Source organism: Nomascus leucogenys, chromosome 8 (genome assembly GCF_006542625.1).
Source record: "Nomascus leucogenys isolate Asia chromosome 8, Asia_NLE_v1, whole genome shotgun sequence".
NCBI lineage: Eukaryota > Metazoa > Chordata > Mammalia > Primates > Hylobatidae > Nomascus > Nomascus leucogenys.
In genome coordinates this window covers 105,157,446-105,174,985 of record NC_044388.1, presented here as the reverse complement: position 1 = coordinate 105,174,985, position 17,540 = coordinate 105,157,446, and the positions used below count along the sequence as shown (strand labels likewise).

Here is a 17,540-nt window from a genome sequence, read left to right as displayed (position 1 = left end):
AATTGTATAGTTTAAATGCTATGCGAATTATATCTTTTTTCTTTTTGTAGAGACAGGGTTGCCCAAGCTGGAGTGCAGTGGCACAATCATAGCTCACTGCGGCCTTGAACTCCTGGGCTCAGGTGATCCTCCCACCTCAGCCTCCTGAGTAGCTGGGACCACAGGAACATGCCATGACACCCAGTTAATTGGTCACACCACTGCACCCCAGCCTGGGCAACAGAGTAAGACCGTGTCTCAAAAAGAAAAAACTTTTTTGAGACAGAATCTCACTATGTTGCCCAAGCTGGTCTTGAACTTCTCCCTCACTGGCTCAAACAATCCTCCCACCTCAGCCTTCCAAAGTATTGGAATTACAAGTGTAAGCCACTGTGCCCAGCCTGTATTTCAATAAAACTGTTTAAAAATTAGAGCAATAGGCCAGGCGCAGTGGCTCATGCCTGTAATCTCAGCACTTCGCGAGGCCGAGGAGGGCAGATCACCTGAGGTCAAGAGATAGAAACCAGCATGGTTGGCCGGGTGCGGTGGCTCACACCTGTAATCCCAGCACTTTGGGAGGCCGAGGTGGGTGGATCACGAGGTCAGGAGATCGAGACCACGGTGAAACCCCGTCTCTACTAAAAATACAAAAAATTAGCTGGGTGCGGTGGCAGGCGCCTGTAGTCCCAGCTACTCTGAAGGCTGAGGCAGGAGAATGGCGTGAACCCAAGAGGCGGAGCTTGCAGTGAGCCGAGATTGCGCCACTGCATTCCAGCCTGGGCGACAGCGAGACTCCGTCTCAAAAAAAACAAAAACAAAACAAAAAAAAGAAACCAGCGTGGCCAACATGGTGAAACCCCACCTCTACTAAAAATACAAAAAAATTAGCCAGGTGTGGTGGCACATGCCTGTAATCCCAACTACTCAGGAGGCTGAGGCAGGAGAATCGCTTGAACCTGGGAGGCAGAGGTTGCAGTGAGCCAAGATCGCGCCACTGCACTCCAGCCTGGGCAACAAAAGCGAAACTCCATCTCAAAAAGAAAAAAAAAAATTATAGCAGTAGATAGAAAAAAATGCCTGGAGGAATAGAAAGTGGTGATGCCTGGATGAAGGGTTGCAGGCATCCCTTGTAGGATTGTAGGGTTGTAGGCATCCTGGCATGTAGACATGCCAGAGACCATTAACTGAGCACCTACTATGGACCAGGCCTGAACGGCTGGTGCTGGTGCCCCCACAGAGCGCCAGTACTCCAGGAGGCCGAGGGGCCCCACACCACGCAACCATGGGCTGTCTGATCAGAGTCTGGGATCAGACTATTTTACACCCCCTTCTCTTTCCTATTTCTGTACTTTTCATTATTTGAAAAGGAATATGTAATTGCTTTCACAACAAGGAAAACAATGCAAGTTCTATCATTTTCAGATATAGTTTTAGCAAGAAATACAATTTGGGAAATAAAGCTTCCTCCCTTGAGTCTCGCTCACTAACACACTCCTACAGGTACCCCTTCCCTGGCGACTCGCAGACAGGACCTGACACAGCTGCAACTGCAGGCCCTCAAGGGTTTGAGTCACTTCAAACCTCAGGTATTTCCCTGACCTTCACATCCTGAGCTCACACACCAGCAGGGACAGAGAGCATGGACACTTTCAACTTGTTACCAGCTGTGCCAGACACAGCCCTACCCTTGTTCTGCAAGCTGTTTCCCAGCTCCCCCTGCCAGCTGGCTCTCGGCCAATGGGAGACATGGGTAGAGGAATGAAGGCAAGGGTGAGGGAGGGGTAGGCAGAGAAATCCTCCCTCCTCCTTCTACCTCCGCTGCCAAAAGTGGCCACATCCCCTCAAATTCCTGGGCTCAACTGGTCCTCCTGCCTCGGCCTCCCAAAGTGCTGGGAGTACAGGTGTGAGGCACCATGCCCGGCCACAAAAATTTAAATTTTAGCCTTTTAACTTCATTTTCCTTTCCTGATATTGAAATAATAAATATTCACTCTAGGCTGGGTGTGGTGGCTCAAGCCTGTAATCCCAGCACTTTGGGAGGCCAAGGCGGGTGGATCACTTGAAGTTAGGAGTTAGAGACCACCCTGGCCAACATGGTGAAACCGTGTCTCTACTAAAAATACAAAAATTAGCCGGGCATGGTGGCAGGCACCTCTGACTCCGGCTTCTCAGGAGGCTGAGACAGGAGAATTGCTTGAACCCAGGAGGTGGAGGCTGCAGTGAGGCAAGATCGCGCCACCGCACTCCAGCCTGGAAAACAGAGTGAGACCACATCTTAAAAATAAATAAATTATGGGCCAGGCGTGGTGGCTCACGCCTATAATCCCAGCACTTTGGGAGGCCAAGGCGGATGGATCACGAGGTCAGGAGATCGAGACCATCCTGGCTAACATGGTGAAACCCCGTCTCTACCAAAAATACAAAAAAATTAGCTGGGTGTGGTGGTGGGCGCCTGTAGTCCCAGCTACTTGGGAGGCTGAGGCAGGAGAATGGCGTGAACCCAGGAGGCGGAGCTTGCAGTGAGTCGAGATCGCACCACTGGACTCCAGCCTGGGTGACAGAGCGAGACACCATCTCAAAACAATAAATAAATAAATAAGTATAAATAAAAAATAAATTAATTAATTAATTACATCCTGGCTAACATGGTGAAACCCCGTCTCTACAAAAAAATACAAAAAATTAGCCGAGCGTGGTGGCAGGGGTCTGTAGTGCCAGCTACTGGGGAGGCTGAGGCAGGAGAATGGCGTGAACCTGGGAGGCAGAGCTTGCATTGAGCCAAGATCATGCCACTTTACCTCCAGCCTGGGTGGCAGAGTGAGACTCCATCTCAAAATAAATAAATAAAATAAAAATAAAAATAAATAAATAAATGAATTAGCCAGGCGCGGTGGCTCACACTTGTAATCCCAGCACTTTGGGAGGCCAAGGCAGGCGGATCACGAGGTCAAGAGATCGAGACCATCCTGGCCAACATGGTGAAACCCCAACATGGTGAAACCCCGTCTCTACTAAAAATACAAAAATTAGCCGGGCGTGGTGGTGCGCACCTGTAATCCCAGCTACTTGGGAGGCTGAGGCAGGAGAATCTCTTGAATCCAGGAAGCGGAGGTTGCAGCGAGCCGAGATTGCGCCACTGCACTCCAGCCTGGCAACAGAGTGAGACTCCGTCTCCAAAAAAAAAAAAATTAATAAATAATTCACTGTAGAAAACTTGGATGGTGCGCAAAAAGTCCCCAAAAAAGTGTATTAAAGAAAAAAAAGCCCAGGCGTGGTGGCTCACGCCTATAATCCCAACACTTTGGGAGGCTGAGGCGGGCAGATCACCTGAGGTCAGGAGTTTGAGACCAGCCTGACCAATATGATGAAACCCCATCTCTACTAAAAATACAAAAATTAGCCACATGTGGTGGCATGTGCCTATAATCCCAGCTACTCGGGAGGCTGAGACAGAAGAATCGATTAAACCTGGGAGGCGGAAGTTGCAGTAGGCCAAGATCGCATCATTGCACTCCAGCCTGGGCAACAAGAGCGAAACTCTGTCTCAAAGAAAAGAAAAAAGGGCGCAGTGGCTCACACCTGTAATCTCACCACTTTGGGAAGCCAAGGCAGGCGGATCACGAGGTCAAGAGTTCAAGACCAGCCTGGCCAACATGGTGAAACCCTGTCTCTACTAAAAATACAAAAATTACCCGAGTGTGGTGGCGGGCGCCTGTAATCCCAGCTACGCAGGAGGCTGAGGCAGGAGAATCGCTTGAACCTGGCGGGTGAAGGTTGCAGTGAGCCGAGATTGCGCCACTGCAATCCAGCCTGGCAACAGAGCGAGACTCCATCTCAAAAAAAACACAAAGGCCGGGCAATGCAGCCAACCCTCAACAGAGGCGCCTTCCCTTCCAGTCTTTCAGGACCACACGTTGCCCTTCACAGGGTTGAGGCGGGTGTGAGTCTCAGTACGGCTGTTTATACTGAGCGCCAGGCATTGTGCTGAGCATGTGACATGAATTGTTTTGTTTCACGTCATGACACCCTCATAGAGGGAAATCAGCAGTCCCGGAGGACAGGAGCCTGCCTGCCTCCCAAGGTGTGGCTGCCCCTCTCCTGTGCTGGCAACGTTCTCCCATGGGCGCAGGGAGATGCAGAAGACCACCTACCTCAGACAGTGGCTCTGATGCAGTCTCCGGGTTCCGGACGCCGTCCCTGGGCGTGGGGGTGCTGCCGCTGTCCCCCCGCTGGCCCACACTCAGTGCCTGCTCCCACTTCTGCAGAGCTTCCTCGAACAGCTCCATGCCTGAGCACAGGTGAGACGAAAAGGGAGGGTCAGCCCCCCCACAGTCTCACCCAAGAGGGGGCTCGGAACAACAAGGAGGCAGGAGGGCCTTGAAGGGCAAGAACTGGGTGGGACCGTGTGGCCTGAGCTGCTCAGGTTCCAGGCCTTCTTTCAGACCAGGTTTGTTCCTAGACACTGTCCCTTGTTCAAAAACGGCTGGAAATCACCCAATTGGGATTTGGGGAAGGGCAAAGTGACCCAAGACTGGCCATGCTCATAGGAAGGGACTGTTCCTGCCGCCCATCCTGCCCTCGAAGCTGAGGCACCTCCTGGCCACACCTTGCATGTACAGGCTCTCTGCATTGCCGTCGCTGGTGGTCAGAGACTCCTCCATCCCTCTGGCATCCCACGGTCCCGAGCACGCGGCCGTGGGGCTGGATGAGTTCACTGCCATCATCTGGGTGCCAATCAGTGCAAGAAGAAAGAGTGAAGCCTTCCCAGGCTCTCTGCAGGGACCCCCTGAGCCCTCCCCCACTGCCTGACCATGGGCCACACGCCCCCTCCAAATGCCATCCCTGAGCTTGTTCCTAGCCACAGCGTCCACACCCTCAGAATGGCCTGGACCCACAAACTGCCTGATGGTGCTTCATAGAAGCCACCAAAGCAGGAAGGAATCCTGAGACCAACGCCCAGCCCAGAAACCTGGGAACCCCGCTGAGCCCCGCTCCTGACTGCTATATCAATCCCCTACACCGGGGCTCCTCTACCACTTGGACAAGAGGACAGAGTACCCATTCTGTGCCAGGGTCCTGCCTCTCATCCACACGAGTGGCTGGCCGCCCCAGGACAAGAACCAGCTCTTGCTTGCCCCTGTGCCAGCCTGGCTCAGAGCTGGGACTCTGCTTGCTGGACGAGTGAATGAACCAAAAGCCACATCCCAGGAGAAGCCAAGCTTCTGCCTTATTTATCTCTACACCTCTAGTGCCTGGCAGAGTCCCTGGTATAACGCAGGTGCTTGTCAGTGGCTGATGAATGAATAACCTGCACTTTCACAGGTATGGGTCTCCCCAGGAGACCATCAGTTTCTCTCCTCTGCACCAGCCCACCTTTCTCCCACCAACACCTGGCACAGTGAGTGATTAGGGACAATCCCTGAATGCCTGCGTGGGTGGAGGAGTGAGAGAGAGAATGAATGAATGAATGAATGGACTCTACCAGTCCATAAGCTTGCTGAGGGCAGAGTCCTCAGCAGGGGTAAGCCCGGACCTGGAGCCCTGGAGCCCTGGCACCTGCTGCTCACCGAGGCCACACTGTGGGAGGAGCCCGAGTGCTTGCTGGGCTCAATGGAAGAGATGCCACTCAGGGTGTCATTGCTCTTGCTGCTGGGGCTCTGGACTCTCCGGCCGGAGTATCCTGTGAGGAGTGGAAGGGCATGCATCACACAGGCATCCCATGTGGCTTAATACGGGCTGCTCCCACTCTTAACCACCTTCCCCTTCTTCCTCATCTGGGAATTGGTCCTGACCTTCTAAGTCAGGGGAACAAAGGGGCCCCGAGGGCATGCACTCAGGAGAAGAGCGCGGGGCCCTCTGTGTCCTGCTCATGACCACATCCCTGCCATATCCCTGCCATGGGGCACAGGGCCAGGCGGAGGGGAGGAGCCTAGATCTGCCACATAAGCCTAGAATGAGGTCCATCTGCTTTCCCGCCTCCTTGCTTAGCCTTCTCTGGGCTGCTGATTGAGATAATGGTTTAGAATTCTCCTCCTTCCAAAAGGGATGTGAGACAACAACTTTTAAAAACATACAAAAGGCCAGGCATGGTGGCTCACGCCTATAATCCCAGCACTTCGGGAGGCCGAGGTGGGGGAGGACTGCTTGAGCCCAGGAGTTCAAGACCAGCCTGGGCAACATGGGGAAACGCTACCTCAACAAAAAATACAAAAATTATCCAAGTGTGGTGGCACCGCCTGCAGCCCCAGCTACTTAGGAGGCTGAGGGTGGGGGATTGCTTGAGCCTGGGAGGTCAAGACTGCAGTGAGCCATGATCACAATACTTCATTCCAGCCTGGGAAGCAGAGTAAGACCCTGTCTCATATATACATATATATAAAAATTTTTTTAGGCTGGGCTGGGTGGATCACGTCTGTAATCCTAGCACTTTGGGAGGCCGAGGTGGGTGGGTCACTTGAGGTCAGGAGTTAGAGATCAGCCTGGTCAACATGGTAAAACCCCATCTAGAATAAAAATACACGAATTAGCCAGATGGGGTGGCACACGCCTGTAATCCCAGCTACTCAGGAGGCTGAGGCAGGAGAATCGCTTGAACCTGGGAAGCGGAGGTTGCAGTGAGCCAAGACCGTGCTATTGCACTCCAGCCTGGGCAACAGAGCAAGAATGTCTCTCGGCCGGGCGCGGTGGCTCACGCTTGTAATCCCAGCACTTTGGGAGGCCGAGGCGGGTGGATCACGAGGTCAGGAGATCGAGACCACGGTGAAACCCCGTCTCTACTAAAAATACAAAAAATTAGCCGGGCGTGGTGGCAGGCGCCTGTAGTCCCAGCTACTCGGAGAGGCTGAGGCAGGAGAATGGTGTGAACCCAGGAGGCGGAGCTTGCAGCGAGCCGAGATCGCGCCACTGCACTCCAGCCTGGGTGAGAGAGCGAGACTCCGTCTCAAAAAAAAAAAAAAAAAAAAGAATGTCTCAAAAAAAAAATTTAATAAAATACACAAAAGGTTATTTTTTAAAATAGAGACACGGCCGGGCGCAGTGGCTCACACCTGTAATCCCAGCACTTTGGGAGGCCGAGGTCGGCAGATCACATGAGATTAGGAGCTCGAGACCAGCCTGGCCCACGTGGTGAAACCCTGTCTCTACTAAAAACACAAAAAATTAGCCAGGTATGGTGGCACCTGTTTGTAATCCCAGCTACTTGGGAGGCTGAGGAGGAGAATCCTTGAACCCAGGAGGCAGAGGTTGCAGTGAGCCAAGATTGCGCCACTGCACTCCAGCCTGGGCGACAGAGTGAGACTCTGTCTCAAAAAAACAAAACAAAATAGCCTGGGCACGGTGGCTTACGCCTGTAATCCTAGTACTTTGGGAGGCCAAGGTGGGTGGATCACCTGAGGTCAGGGGTTCGAGACCAGCCTGGCCAACATGGAGAAACCCCGTCTCTACTAAAAATACAAAAATTAGCCAGGTGTGGTGGCACATGCCTGTAATCCCAGCTACTTGGTAGGATGAGGCAGGAGAATCGCTTGATCCTGGGAGGTGGACGCTGCAGTGAGCTGAAACTGTGCCACTGCATTCCAAACTGGGCAACAGAGTGAGACTCTGTCTCAAAAATAAAAAAGTAAATAAAATTTTTAAAAAAATAGGCCGGGCGCGGTGGCTCACGCCTGTAATCCCAGCACTTTGGGAGGCCAAGGCGGGCGGATCACAAGGTCAGAAGATCAAGACCATCCTGGCTAACATGGTGAAACCCCGTCTCTACTAAAAATACAAAAAATTAGCCAAGCATGGTGGCGGGCGCCTGTAGTCACACGGGAGGCTGAGGCAGGAGAATGGCATGAATCCGGGAGGTGGAGCTTGCAGTGAGCAGAGATCACCCCACTGCACTCCAGCCTGGGCAGCAGAGTGAGACTGTCTCAAAAAAAAAAAAATAATAATAATAATAATAATAATAATAAAATAAAACAAAGAAAGCTGGGCGTGGTGGCACGCACCTGTAATCCCAATTTTTGGGAGGTCAACGTGGGCAGATCACCTGAGGTCAGGAGTTTGAGACCAGCCTGGCCAAAATGGTGAAACCCTGTCTCTAGTAAAAACACAAAATTAGCAAGGCGTGGTAGCACTCCCAGCTACTCCGGAGGCTGAGGCATGAGAACTGCTTGAATCTGGAAGGCGGAGGTTGCAGTGAGCCAAGATCGCGCCACTGCACTCTGGCCTAGGAGACAGGGCGAGACTCTGTCTCCAAAAAAAAAAACAGAGACAGGGCCTCCCTATACCACCCAGGCTGGTCTCAAACTCCTGGGCTCAAGTGATCTACCTGCCCCAAAGTACTGAGATTACAGGTACAAGCCACCACACATGGCCAATATTTTGTTAGAAGTGAGAAAACTAGGGAAGGGAAAATAAGGTGAAATGACAGCAGGCAGAGTGGGACAGGGCACAGAAGCTAAACGCTGTGCAGATGCCTCCAGGTTTCCCAGGACAGACACAAAATTCGGCTGCCTGAGCGTCTCTCAGGGTCCTCTTCCATATTAGTCTCAAGACTTCTTTTTCTAATTCTAGGCCGGGCGCGGTGTAATCCCAGCAATTTGGGAGGCTGAGGTGGGCAAATCAGGAGGTCAAGAGATGGAGACCATCCTGGCCAATATGGTGAAACCCCATCTCTACTAAAAATACAAAAAATTAGCAGGGCGTGGTGGCACGCGCCTGTAATCCCAGCTACTCGGGAGGCTGAGGCAGGAGAATTGCTTGAACCCAGGACGCAGAGGTTGCAGTGAGCCGAGATTGTGCCACAGCACTCCAGCCCGGGTGACAGAGTGAGACTCTGTCTCAAAAAAAAAAAAAAAAGAGTAGAAGAAGGTTGGCTGGGTGCGGTGGCTCACACCTGTAATCCCAGCACTTTGGGAGGCTGAGGTGGGCGGATCACTTGAGCTCAGGAGTTCGAGAGCAGCCTGGCCAACGTGTCGAAATCCCATCTCTACTAAAAATACAAAAATTAGCCAGGCATGGTGGCATGTGCCTGTAGTCCCAGCTTTTCGAGAGGCTGAAGCAGGAGAATCCCTTGAACCTAGGAGGCTGAGGCTGCAATGAACCGAAATTGTGCCACTACCCTCCAGACTGGGTGGCAGAGCAAGACTCCGTCCCAAAAAAAAAAAAAAGAATAGAAGAAGTAGTGTGATCTGTGACTGTGAGCAACCAACTGAGTGAACTCACTACCTTCCAGCCAGCTGAATATTCCTAACTATGGTGGTGGTCAGATGACTGTATGTGTCAAAGACCACAGAACAGTATGCTAAAAAGTACGAATCTTACTGCATGCAAATTAACCCTCAATTTTTTTTTTTTTTTTTTTTTGAGACGGAGTCTCGCTCTATTGCCCAGGCTGGAGTGCAGTGGCGCGATCTCGGCTCACTGCAAGCTCTGCATTCCGGGTTCATGCCATTCTCCTGCCTCAGCCTCTCGAGTAGCTGGGATTACAGGTGCCCGCCACCACGCCCAGCTAATTTTTTGTATTTTTAGTAGAGACGGGGTTTCACCATGTTAGCCAGGATGGTCTCGATCTCCTGACTTCGTGATCCGCCCGCCTCGGCCTCCCAAAGTGCTGGGATTACAGGCATGAGCCACCACACCCCGCCTAAACCTCAATTTTTAAGAGAGAAGGGGATGGGAGGAATACAGCATGGTTCAAGAACCACATGGCCCTTCCTGCTCCTCAGCCTGGGGAATGTCCCTCTCTGGACCCAGGAGCCACACCCCTGACCCACTCTGGACCAAAGTGCTCCCAAAGGGTCATCAGCCAATGAGAACAACCAAAACCAACTCCACCAACAGAGCATGCGCATCCAACCACATCTCCCTCCAGTACAGTGACTGGAGGAAGGGACACTACTGTCATCCCGCTCACAGATCAGGAGAGCTTGGCTCTGAGATAGGAAGTCACTGGCCCAAGATCCCCAAGTAGAGAGTGACCCAGCTAGGATATGACCCCAGGATGTGACCCCAGGTCAGGCCCATGCCACCACCTCACACCTACCTTTCTTCACTGAAGGGACCTTCCTGGCCAAGAGAATAGGGAGGGGCACCGTGCCCAGCTGCTCCCCTCCCATCTTGGGACCAACCTGCTTCTTCCTCCTCCGTCGCCTCTTCAGCTGGTGGGCAGCCAGGGCCAGGGCCACAGTCCCCAGGGCCGTGGCAAAGAGGACTTTCCGCAGGCCTGGCGTCAACCGTAGCTGGGAGAATGCAGACTGCAGGGAAGAGGAGATGCTGCCGGTTACACCTCCCTGGGGAAGGTCCAAGGCAGCAGGACCGCCCCAGAGCACCTCAGGGACAGGACATACACCGGCCCTCCGGCACATCTGCTGACCAGACGAGAGACTGAGAGGCAGCCGCCCTGGACAGGGAACTTGACCAGCCTCCCTGAAACACAGGCCACAGAAACATAAAGATGGCAAGATGCCAGTGCTGAGGAGGTGAGGTCTAGGGGCCAGCACCCTCAGTCATGAGCATATGAGCCACAGTGAACGAGCACCAGCTGTGCCCGGCACTGCACTAGGACCTAGCCTGGGGTACCCATCTGAGTCCTTGTCATTTCCAGACGAGGAACCTGAGGTTCACCCAGGTGAAGACACCATGCTCAAGGCGACAGAGGCAGACATGAAACCCAGATCTGCTGACCGCCGTTTCTCAGCGATGCCTCAAAGATGATGACACTCACTCACCTGCCACCCCATCTGAACACTTCCTACTGCTGCACCTCACTCTCTGCCCCCCGGGCCTGGGAGCCCCTCAGGTGGGACTGCACCCCACAGGGCAGATCTTCGGTCAAGAGCCCGGTCAGCCACAAACGTGAGTTGTCAGGGAGGGCACTGACCCCTTTTACAGACTGAGTAACTGAAGTCAAGAGTTCATATAGGACCAGGTGCAGTGGCTCATACCTATAAACCCAGCACTTTAGGAGGCCAAGGTGAGTGGATGGCTTGAGCCCAAGAGTTCAAGACCAGCCTGGGCAAAATAGCAAGGCCCTATTTCTATTACAAAAAGCTTTTTTTTTTTTTGAGACGGAGTGTTACTCTGTTGCCCAGGCTGGAGTGCAGTGGTGCGATCTCGACTCAATGCAACCTCCACCTCCTGGGTTCAAGTGATCCTCCCGCCTCAGCCTCCCAAGTAGCTGTGATTACAGGCACCTGCCACCATGCACAGCTAATTTTTTTTTTTTTTTGAGACGGAGTCTTGCTCTGTCACCCAGGCTAGAGTGTAGTGGCATGATCTCAGCTCATTGCAACCTCCGCCTCCTGGGTTCAAGCAATTCTCCTGTCTCAGCCTCCCAAGTAGCTGGGACTACAGGCGCACACACCATGCTTGGCTAATTTTTGTACTTTTGGTAGAGATAGGGTTTCACCATATTGGTCAGGCTGGTCTTGAACTCCTGACTTCAGGTGATCCACCTGCTTCAGCTTCCCAAAGTGCTGGGATTACAGGCATGAGCCACCGTGCCCAGCCCGCCCGCCTAATTTTTGTATTTTTAGTAGAGACAGGGTTTCACCATATTGGCCAGGCTGGTCTCGAACTCCTGACCTCAGGTGATCCGTCCGTCTCGGCCTCCCAAAGTGCTGGGATTACAGGCGTGAGCCACTACACCCGGCCAAAACAATTTTTTTAATTAATTAAAAAAAAAAAAAGTTCATATAGTCTCAGGCTAAAGAATAGGCCTAAAGCCTCAGACAACAAACCCAGTCCAAAGAGGAGACACCAGAGGTCTGGGAAAGCAAGAACGAGGGCTCAGCGTTCCCGGACGTGGAAGGGCACTGGGCTGAGCATGGAAGTGTTTCACAGACCAGAGGCACAACCCACCCCGATCCTTACCTGCCCAAACGTCGTGTACAGGAACACGGGGATCTCGGCCACCGTCATGGCCAGGGCCTGGATCATAGACGTGCCCTCGGCCCTCCGGAATGCCATGGCAGGGCCAGTGCCCCAGGCAAAGTCCTCAGGGCCAAGAGCTTCCAAGGAGAACGTCTTCAACTGGTTGCCAGCTGGGTCCCGGGCACCATCCACGCCCCAGAAGGACAGGGACACACATACCAGAGGGCCCCTCCACAGAGCTAAGAGACAGATGACCAAGTCAGACAAGAGAACGTGCACACGGGAACATGCAGAAATGCACACGAGAGGGTCCATGGGGGAGGAGGTGGGAGCAAAGCTTGCCTCCGGAACCCCAGGCCTGGAATCAGGCCCCAGGCCTCTGCATCTGCCCGCCAGCAGGCAGCCCCACACCCACAGACCCTCTGCCTACCAGAGGCCCTGCAAGCGAAAACATCTCTGGCCAGCCAGCCCAGGAGAGGACCCAGAACCTGGGAGGTGGACAGGTCACTCTCAGACTTAGGGCTTTAAGCCAATTTTCTCTACCTTTTTCAACCCATGGACCATTTGCTAAGCAAAAATCTTAGGCCCCAGACTAAGAATCACTGCATCTTTTTACCTCCCACAAAGTTAAGGATGTTTTCTTGCTGGGCACGGTAGCTCACGCCTGTAATCCCAGCACTTTGGGAGGCTGAGGTGGGTGGATCACCTGAGGTCAGGAATTTGAGACCAGCCTGGCCAACATGGTGAAACCCCATCTCTACTAAAAAATACAAAAATCAGCCGGGTGTGGTGGCACGCGCCTGTAATCCCAGCTACTCGAGAGGCTGAAGCAGGAGAATCGGCTTGAACCCGGGAGGTGGAGGTTGCAGTGAGCCAAGATGGGGCCACTGCGCTCCAGCCTGGGCAAGAAGAGCAAAACTCAGTCTCAAAACAAAAACAAAAACAAAACAAAAACTAGCTGGGCATGGTGGTGCACACCTGTAATCCCAGCTACTCAGGAGGCTGAGGCAGAAGAATCGCTTGAACCCAGGAAGCAGAGGCTGCAGTGAGCTGAGATCACAACACTGCACTCCAGCCTGGGCTACAGAGCGAGACTGTCTCAAAAAAATAATAATAATAATAATAATAATAAAATAAAGAGGCTGGGCACGGTGGCTCACACCTGTAATCCCAGCCCTTTGGGAGGCCGAGGAGGGAGGATCACGAGGTCAGGAGATCAAGATCATCATGGCTAACACAGTGAAACCCCGTCTCTACTAAAAATACAAAAAATTAGCCAGGCGTTGTAGCAGGCACCTATAATCACAGCTACTCGGGAGGCTGAGGCAGGAGAATCGCCTGAATCCAGGAAGCAGAGGTTGCAGTGAGCCTAGATTGTGCCACTCCACTCCGGCCTGGGTGACAGAGCGAGACTCTGCCTCAAAAAAAAAAAAAAAAAAAAAGACAAACAAAAAAAGGGATTCTGTGAAGTTGATGCCACCCAGCTTTCCCCCAGCCTCACCTCTGGTTTCCAGTGAGGAAACTGAATCTCAGACAAGCTAAGTCAGGAGTCCAAAGTCACACAGCTGGTACATGGTAGAGTCAGACTTTGTGCTCAGTGCAATGCTTTTGCTAAATTTGACATGCAGCAGGAAGTAGCAAGCCCCAGCAGACCACAGAGTACTGGGCAGCTTTCCCCTGGACCTTGGGAGATACTCCCCTCCCCACCAGGGTACTCCATTGCCCCTTCCCAAGGCCAGGAAATAACTGGCTTGATCACACCTAGCCCGGACCCCAAGACCGGGCAGGGTCCTCCCCCACTTCCAGCTCCAAGCCCAAGGATGCCTTCAAGGTCTCCCAGGACCTCAAGCGGAAGGAACACACAGGCCAGGACAGACCCTGTCTCCCTGGGATGGTAGCCAAAGTCACTGGGCCAGCAGAAGAAACAGCTTCTCCCCAGTGAGTGGGAAGGACTGAGGAGCCTGTCAGTCTAGATCTAGGGCTGGGGGTTGTGTGTGAGAGGAGAGGCGGGCAGGGTGATGTTCTAGGGCTAAGGAAGCTTCCAGGTTGTCAAAGGTAGAGACATCCTCCCAGGAGGCTGTGAATTGAGCTCCGTGAGCTGCAGTGGTCAGGACCTAGATTAATACTGTAAGCCATGTCCCCCTACCCTTTATCCCAATCCCAGGCTGGCTCAGGTCTCAAAAAGAGGGAAGACAAGAACATCAGAGCGCCAGCAGCTACTATTTCCCAAGCCCTTACTCCAGGCCAGACTTAGAACAGGCTCTCCACGACAGGCTTTGGGTCCAGTCCTCTCAGAACCCTCCCAATGACCAATGTTTATCTCAAGGATGGGGAAACGCGGAGGCTCTGAGATGAGGCAGCCTGCCTCAGGTCACCAAGTACTAAGCCGCCAAGCTCTGGGGGATCTCAAGACTGTGGTAGGGTTTCCCAGCTGCTGCCTGCTACAACTGCCACTGCTCCTTCCAGGCCACATCTGTAGGACTTCTGGGCCCCCAAGTGAGAAGCCCACATGGCGTTAAAGATGAGCCTGAACAAATGCTCCAGGGGTGACTGAGGCCCACTGTTTGCGGGAGAGTCCAGAGCAGCCCCTGCTGTCCCCACTGGGAGGCAGAGCCTGCAGGTGCGAGGTAACACCACCAGCCCCCAAGCCTGCTTCACTCCAGGGATGGATCCAAATCCAGTCAACCCACACGGTGTCCGTCCCCCTGGCACCCTGTCCGTCCCCCAGGGCCTAAGCTGAGACCCCTCCACCTCCTCTCCACAATGAAAAGTCCACGGCAATGTCCCCTACCAAATGGACACTTCTACTGCTGTGCAGGGCCTGGCACCACTTGGACAGCCATCTCTCGTGCCCTACAATCTTAGGCGGACACCTCCTCATTCCACCGTCACCACAGCACTTAGAGCACCCTCAGCCTGGGTGCCTAAGCTTATCATCCCACGCGCCTCCTCCCCTGCGCTAGACAACCCCACTAATGACTCTGGCCTGTGCACTCATTCCGCCTGGACCCCAACAACATCCCCGACTCCCTTGAGCCACTCTGGCCAGTCTCCTATTCACCCCATGCCGGACCCCTCAACAGTCCCACCATGCCGGGCACTGGGCATCCCCGCGTTGGACCTCAGCAATATCCCCGTCTTCAGAAATTGCTCACTCCACCCCAGACATCTTGGGCAGCCCCTTCTTCTCTTGCCCCCGCCCCGGAATATCCTTGAAACTCACCCAGGTACCCTCTGGCGCCGCTCACGGCCCGCACACCTGCTCCTTCCATCCCGAGTGCTTTCCCTGCCTCGGATCCGGTACCTGCGCGCCTGCTCCAATCCCCGCCACGTTCCAGGCCTGGGCATCACCTCCCTGACCCAAGTACCTTCTCGTTCCACTCCCAAGCAAGGCACCCTCTCGCACCGTCCCCGGCCCGGGTACCCACTCATTCCAACCCCGACACCTTCCCGGTCCAGTTGGGCCCGGACACCTGCGCCTGCTGGGTCCTCCGCTCAAGTCCCGGGCCCTGCCGCGCTGCCCGCCCGCCCGCCTTGGGGGCTCAGCCCGGGCCGATACTCACCCGGGATCCCATCGCTGCGGAAGGGCAGCGTCTCCTTCCCCCGCGGCTGCGCAACCAAACAGGCCGCCTGGGGCGTGGCCTAGCGCCAGGCCCCCACCCTTTTCTGGCCAATGAGCATCGCTGAGTCGCTCAGGGCCGCCGCGGCATCTGGCCAATTAGGCGGGTCATGTGACCAAGCTTATATTCCGCCTCTCCCGCCCTCTTCCCCGCCCCCTAGTGCGGTTGAAGCGCGAAAGTGGTCTCTTCTCTTCTACTATTGGCCATTCAGATTAGATCGACATGGGCGGCTGGGTGGGGCGGGGCCACTCTTAAAGGGGCTGAAGCGGAGCAGTCAGGCCTCCAAGGGGCTTTCTTGGAGGACGCCAAGGTAAGCTGAGCCCTCATATTAGGATCCTCTACTCTTGTCGTTCCCCACAAGGACAAATCCTTCCCACTCTCCAGCGCCCATTTTCAAATACTACCGCCCCTGACTTCCTGCAGCATGCTCTTATACTGTCGCCACTCTCCCCCTTGTTCTGGAGTTGTTTGCAAAAGTGCCAGGTCTCGCCGCTAGATAGCGTCTCTCTGAGAGCTGGAGTCAAGGGGTCTTCAGTTCTGGCCACCTATCTGGGTCTTACACTAAATACCAGGATTGAGATCAGGCCGACCTGAGATAGAATCAAGTGTTGCCACTTCAGCTCTCTAGAGCTTACCCCTCTATGAAATAGGGATGAAGCCGGGCGCGGTGGCTCACGCCTGTAAGCCTAGCACTTTGGGAGGCCGAGGTGGGGGGATCACGAGGTCAGGAGTTCGAGACCAGCCTGGCCAACCTGGTGAAACCCTGTCTTCACTAAAGATAAAAAAAAAAAAAAAAAAAAATTAGCCGAGCGTGGTAGCACACGCCTGTAATCCCAGCTACTCAGGAGGCTGAGGCAGGAGAATCTCTTGAACCTGGGAGGCAGAGGTTGCAGTGAGCTGAGATCCAACCATTGCACTCCAACCTGGGCCACAGGGCGAGACTCCGTCTTAAAAAAAAAAAAAAAAAAAAAAAAAAAAAAAAAAAAAAAGAAATAGGGATAAAATCTTCCCTTTTCCAAATCGCAGGGCTTTGGTGAGGATGGAAAGAGGACGGTGTGTCAGCCCTTCCATAACTGCAAAGAGCTGGGCACAACTACGTTTTAAAATTGTAATTGTCGGCCGGTAGCAGTGGCTCATGCCTCTATTCCCAGCACTTTGGGAGGCTGAGGTGAGTGGATCACATGAGGTCAGGAGTTCGAGACCAGCCTGGCCAACATGGTGAAAACCCGTCTCTACTAAAAATACAAAAGTTAGCCGGTCGTGGTGGCACACACCTATAATCCCAGCTACTTGGGAGGCTGAGGCAGGAGAATTGCTTGAGCCGGGAGGAGGAGATCGCAGTAAACCAAGATCACGCCACTGCACTCCAGCCTGGGCAACAGAGCAGGACTCCATCTCAAAAAAAAAAAAAAAAAAAAAAAAAGCCCGGGAGCGGTGGCTCACGCCTGTAATCCCAGCACTTTGGGAGGCCAAGGCAGGTGGATCATGAGGTCAGGAGATCGAGACCATCCTGCCCAACATGGTGAAACCCCATCTTTAATAAAAATACAAAAATTAGCCCAGCATGGTGGCATGAGCCTGTAGTCCCAGCTACTCAGGAAGCTGAGGCAGGAGAATCGCTTGAAACCGGGAGGCGGAGGTTGCAGTGAGCCGAGATCTTGCCACTGCACTCCAGCCTGGGTGACAGAGCAAGACTTCATCTCAAAAAAAAAAAACAAAAAGGAAAATTATAATTGTCGGTAAAGCCACGTTCCTTCATTCATTCAACTAATTTTGTGTGCCAGTCCTTTGGCTGGACATGGGAGCTCAGTTGTGGACAAGAGACAGGTATGTGGTGGCCCAGGGAGCTTATTGTGTGGGGAGCAGATACTTAATCACAATCCCCTGTGATGGTTACTCTAATAGGGGAATGTGGGATACCAAGGAGACACCTGGGCTTGCCTGGGGAGGTGAGAGGCTCCAGAAAGAAAAGGGGTCCAAAGCCGGATGTGGTGGCTCACGCCTGTAATCCCAGCACTTTGAGAGGCCGAGGCAGGCAGATCACCAGGTCAGGAGTTCAAGACCAGCCTGACCAATATGATG

At 53.5% G+C, this 17,540-nt stretch overlaps 1 protein-coding gene across 3 annotated transcripts in view; it reads right to left on the bottom strand.

Moving 5' to 3' along the window:
* MIGA2 (mitoguardin 2) overlaps positions 1-15,138 on the bottom strand; it is a 37,249-nt gene extending 22,111 nt beyond the window's left edge. For all 3 annotated transcript variants that reach the window (XR_004031444.1, XR_004031445.1, XM_030817993.1), the window contains exons 1-6: positions 15,062-15,138; positions 11,839-12,077; positions 10,010-10,220; positions 5,547-5,659; positions 4,586-4,703; positions 4,131-4,267 (exon numbers count right to left, since the gene is read on the bottom strand). Coding sequence is in view for 1 of the 3 variants with exons in the window: in XM_030817993.1 (XP_030673853.1) it covers positions 4,131-4,267; positions 4,586-4,703; positions 5,547-5,659; positions 10,010-10,220; positions 11,839-12,077; positions 15,062-15,110 (867 nt within the window). In the remaining 2 variants the exon portion in view is untranslated. The remainder of the gene's footprint in view (positions 1-4,130; positions 4,268-4,585; positions 4,704-5,546; positions 5,660-10,009; positions 10,221-11,838; positions 12,078-15,061) is intronic.
* Positions 15,139-17,540: the final 2,402 nt, after the last annotated feature.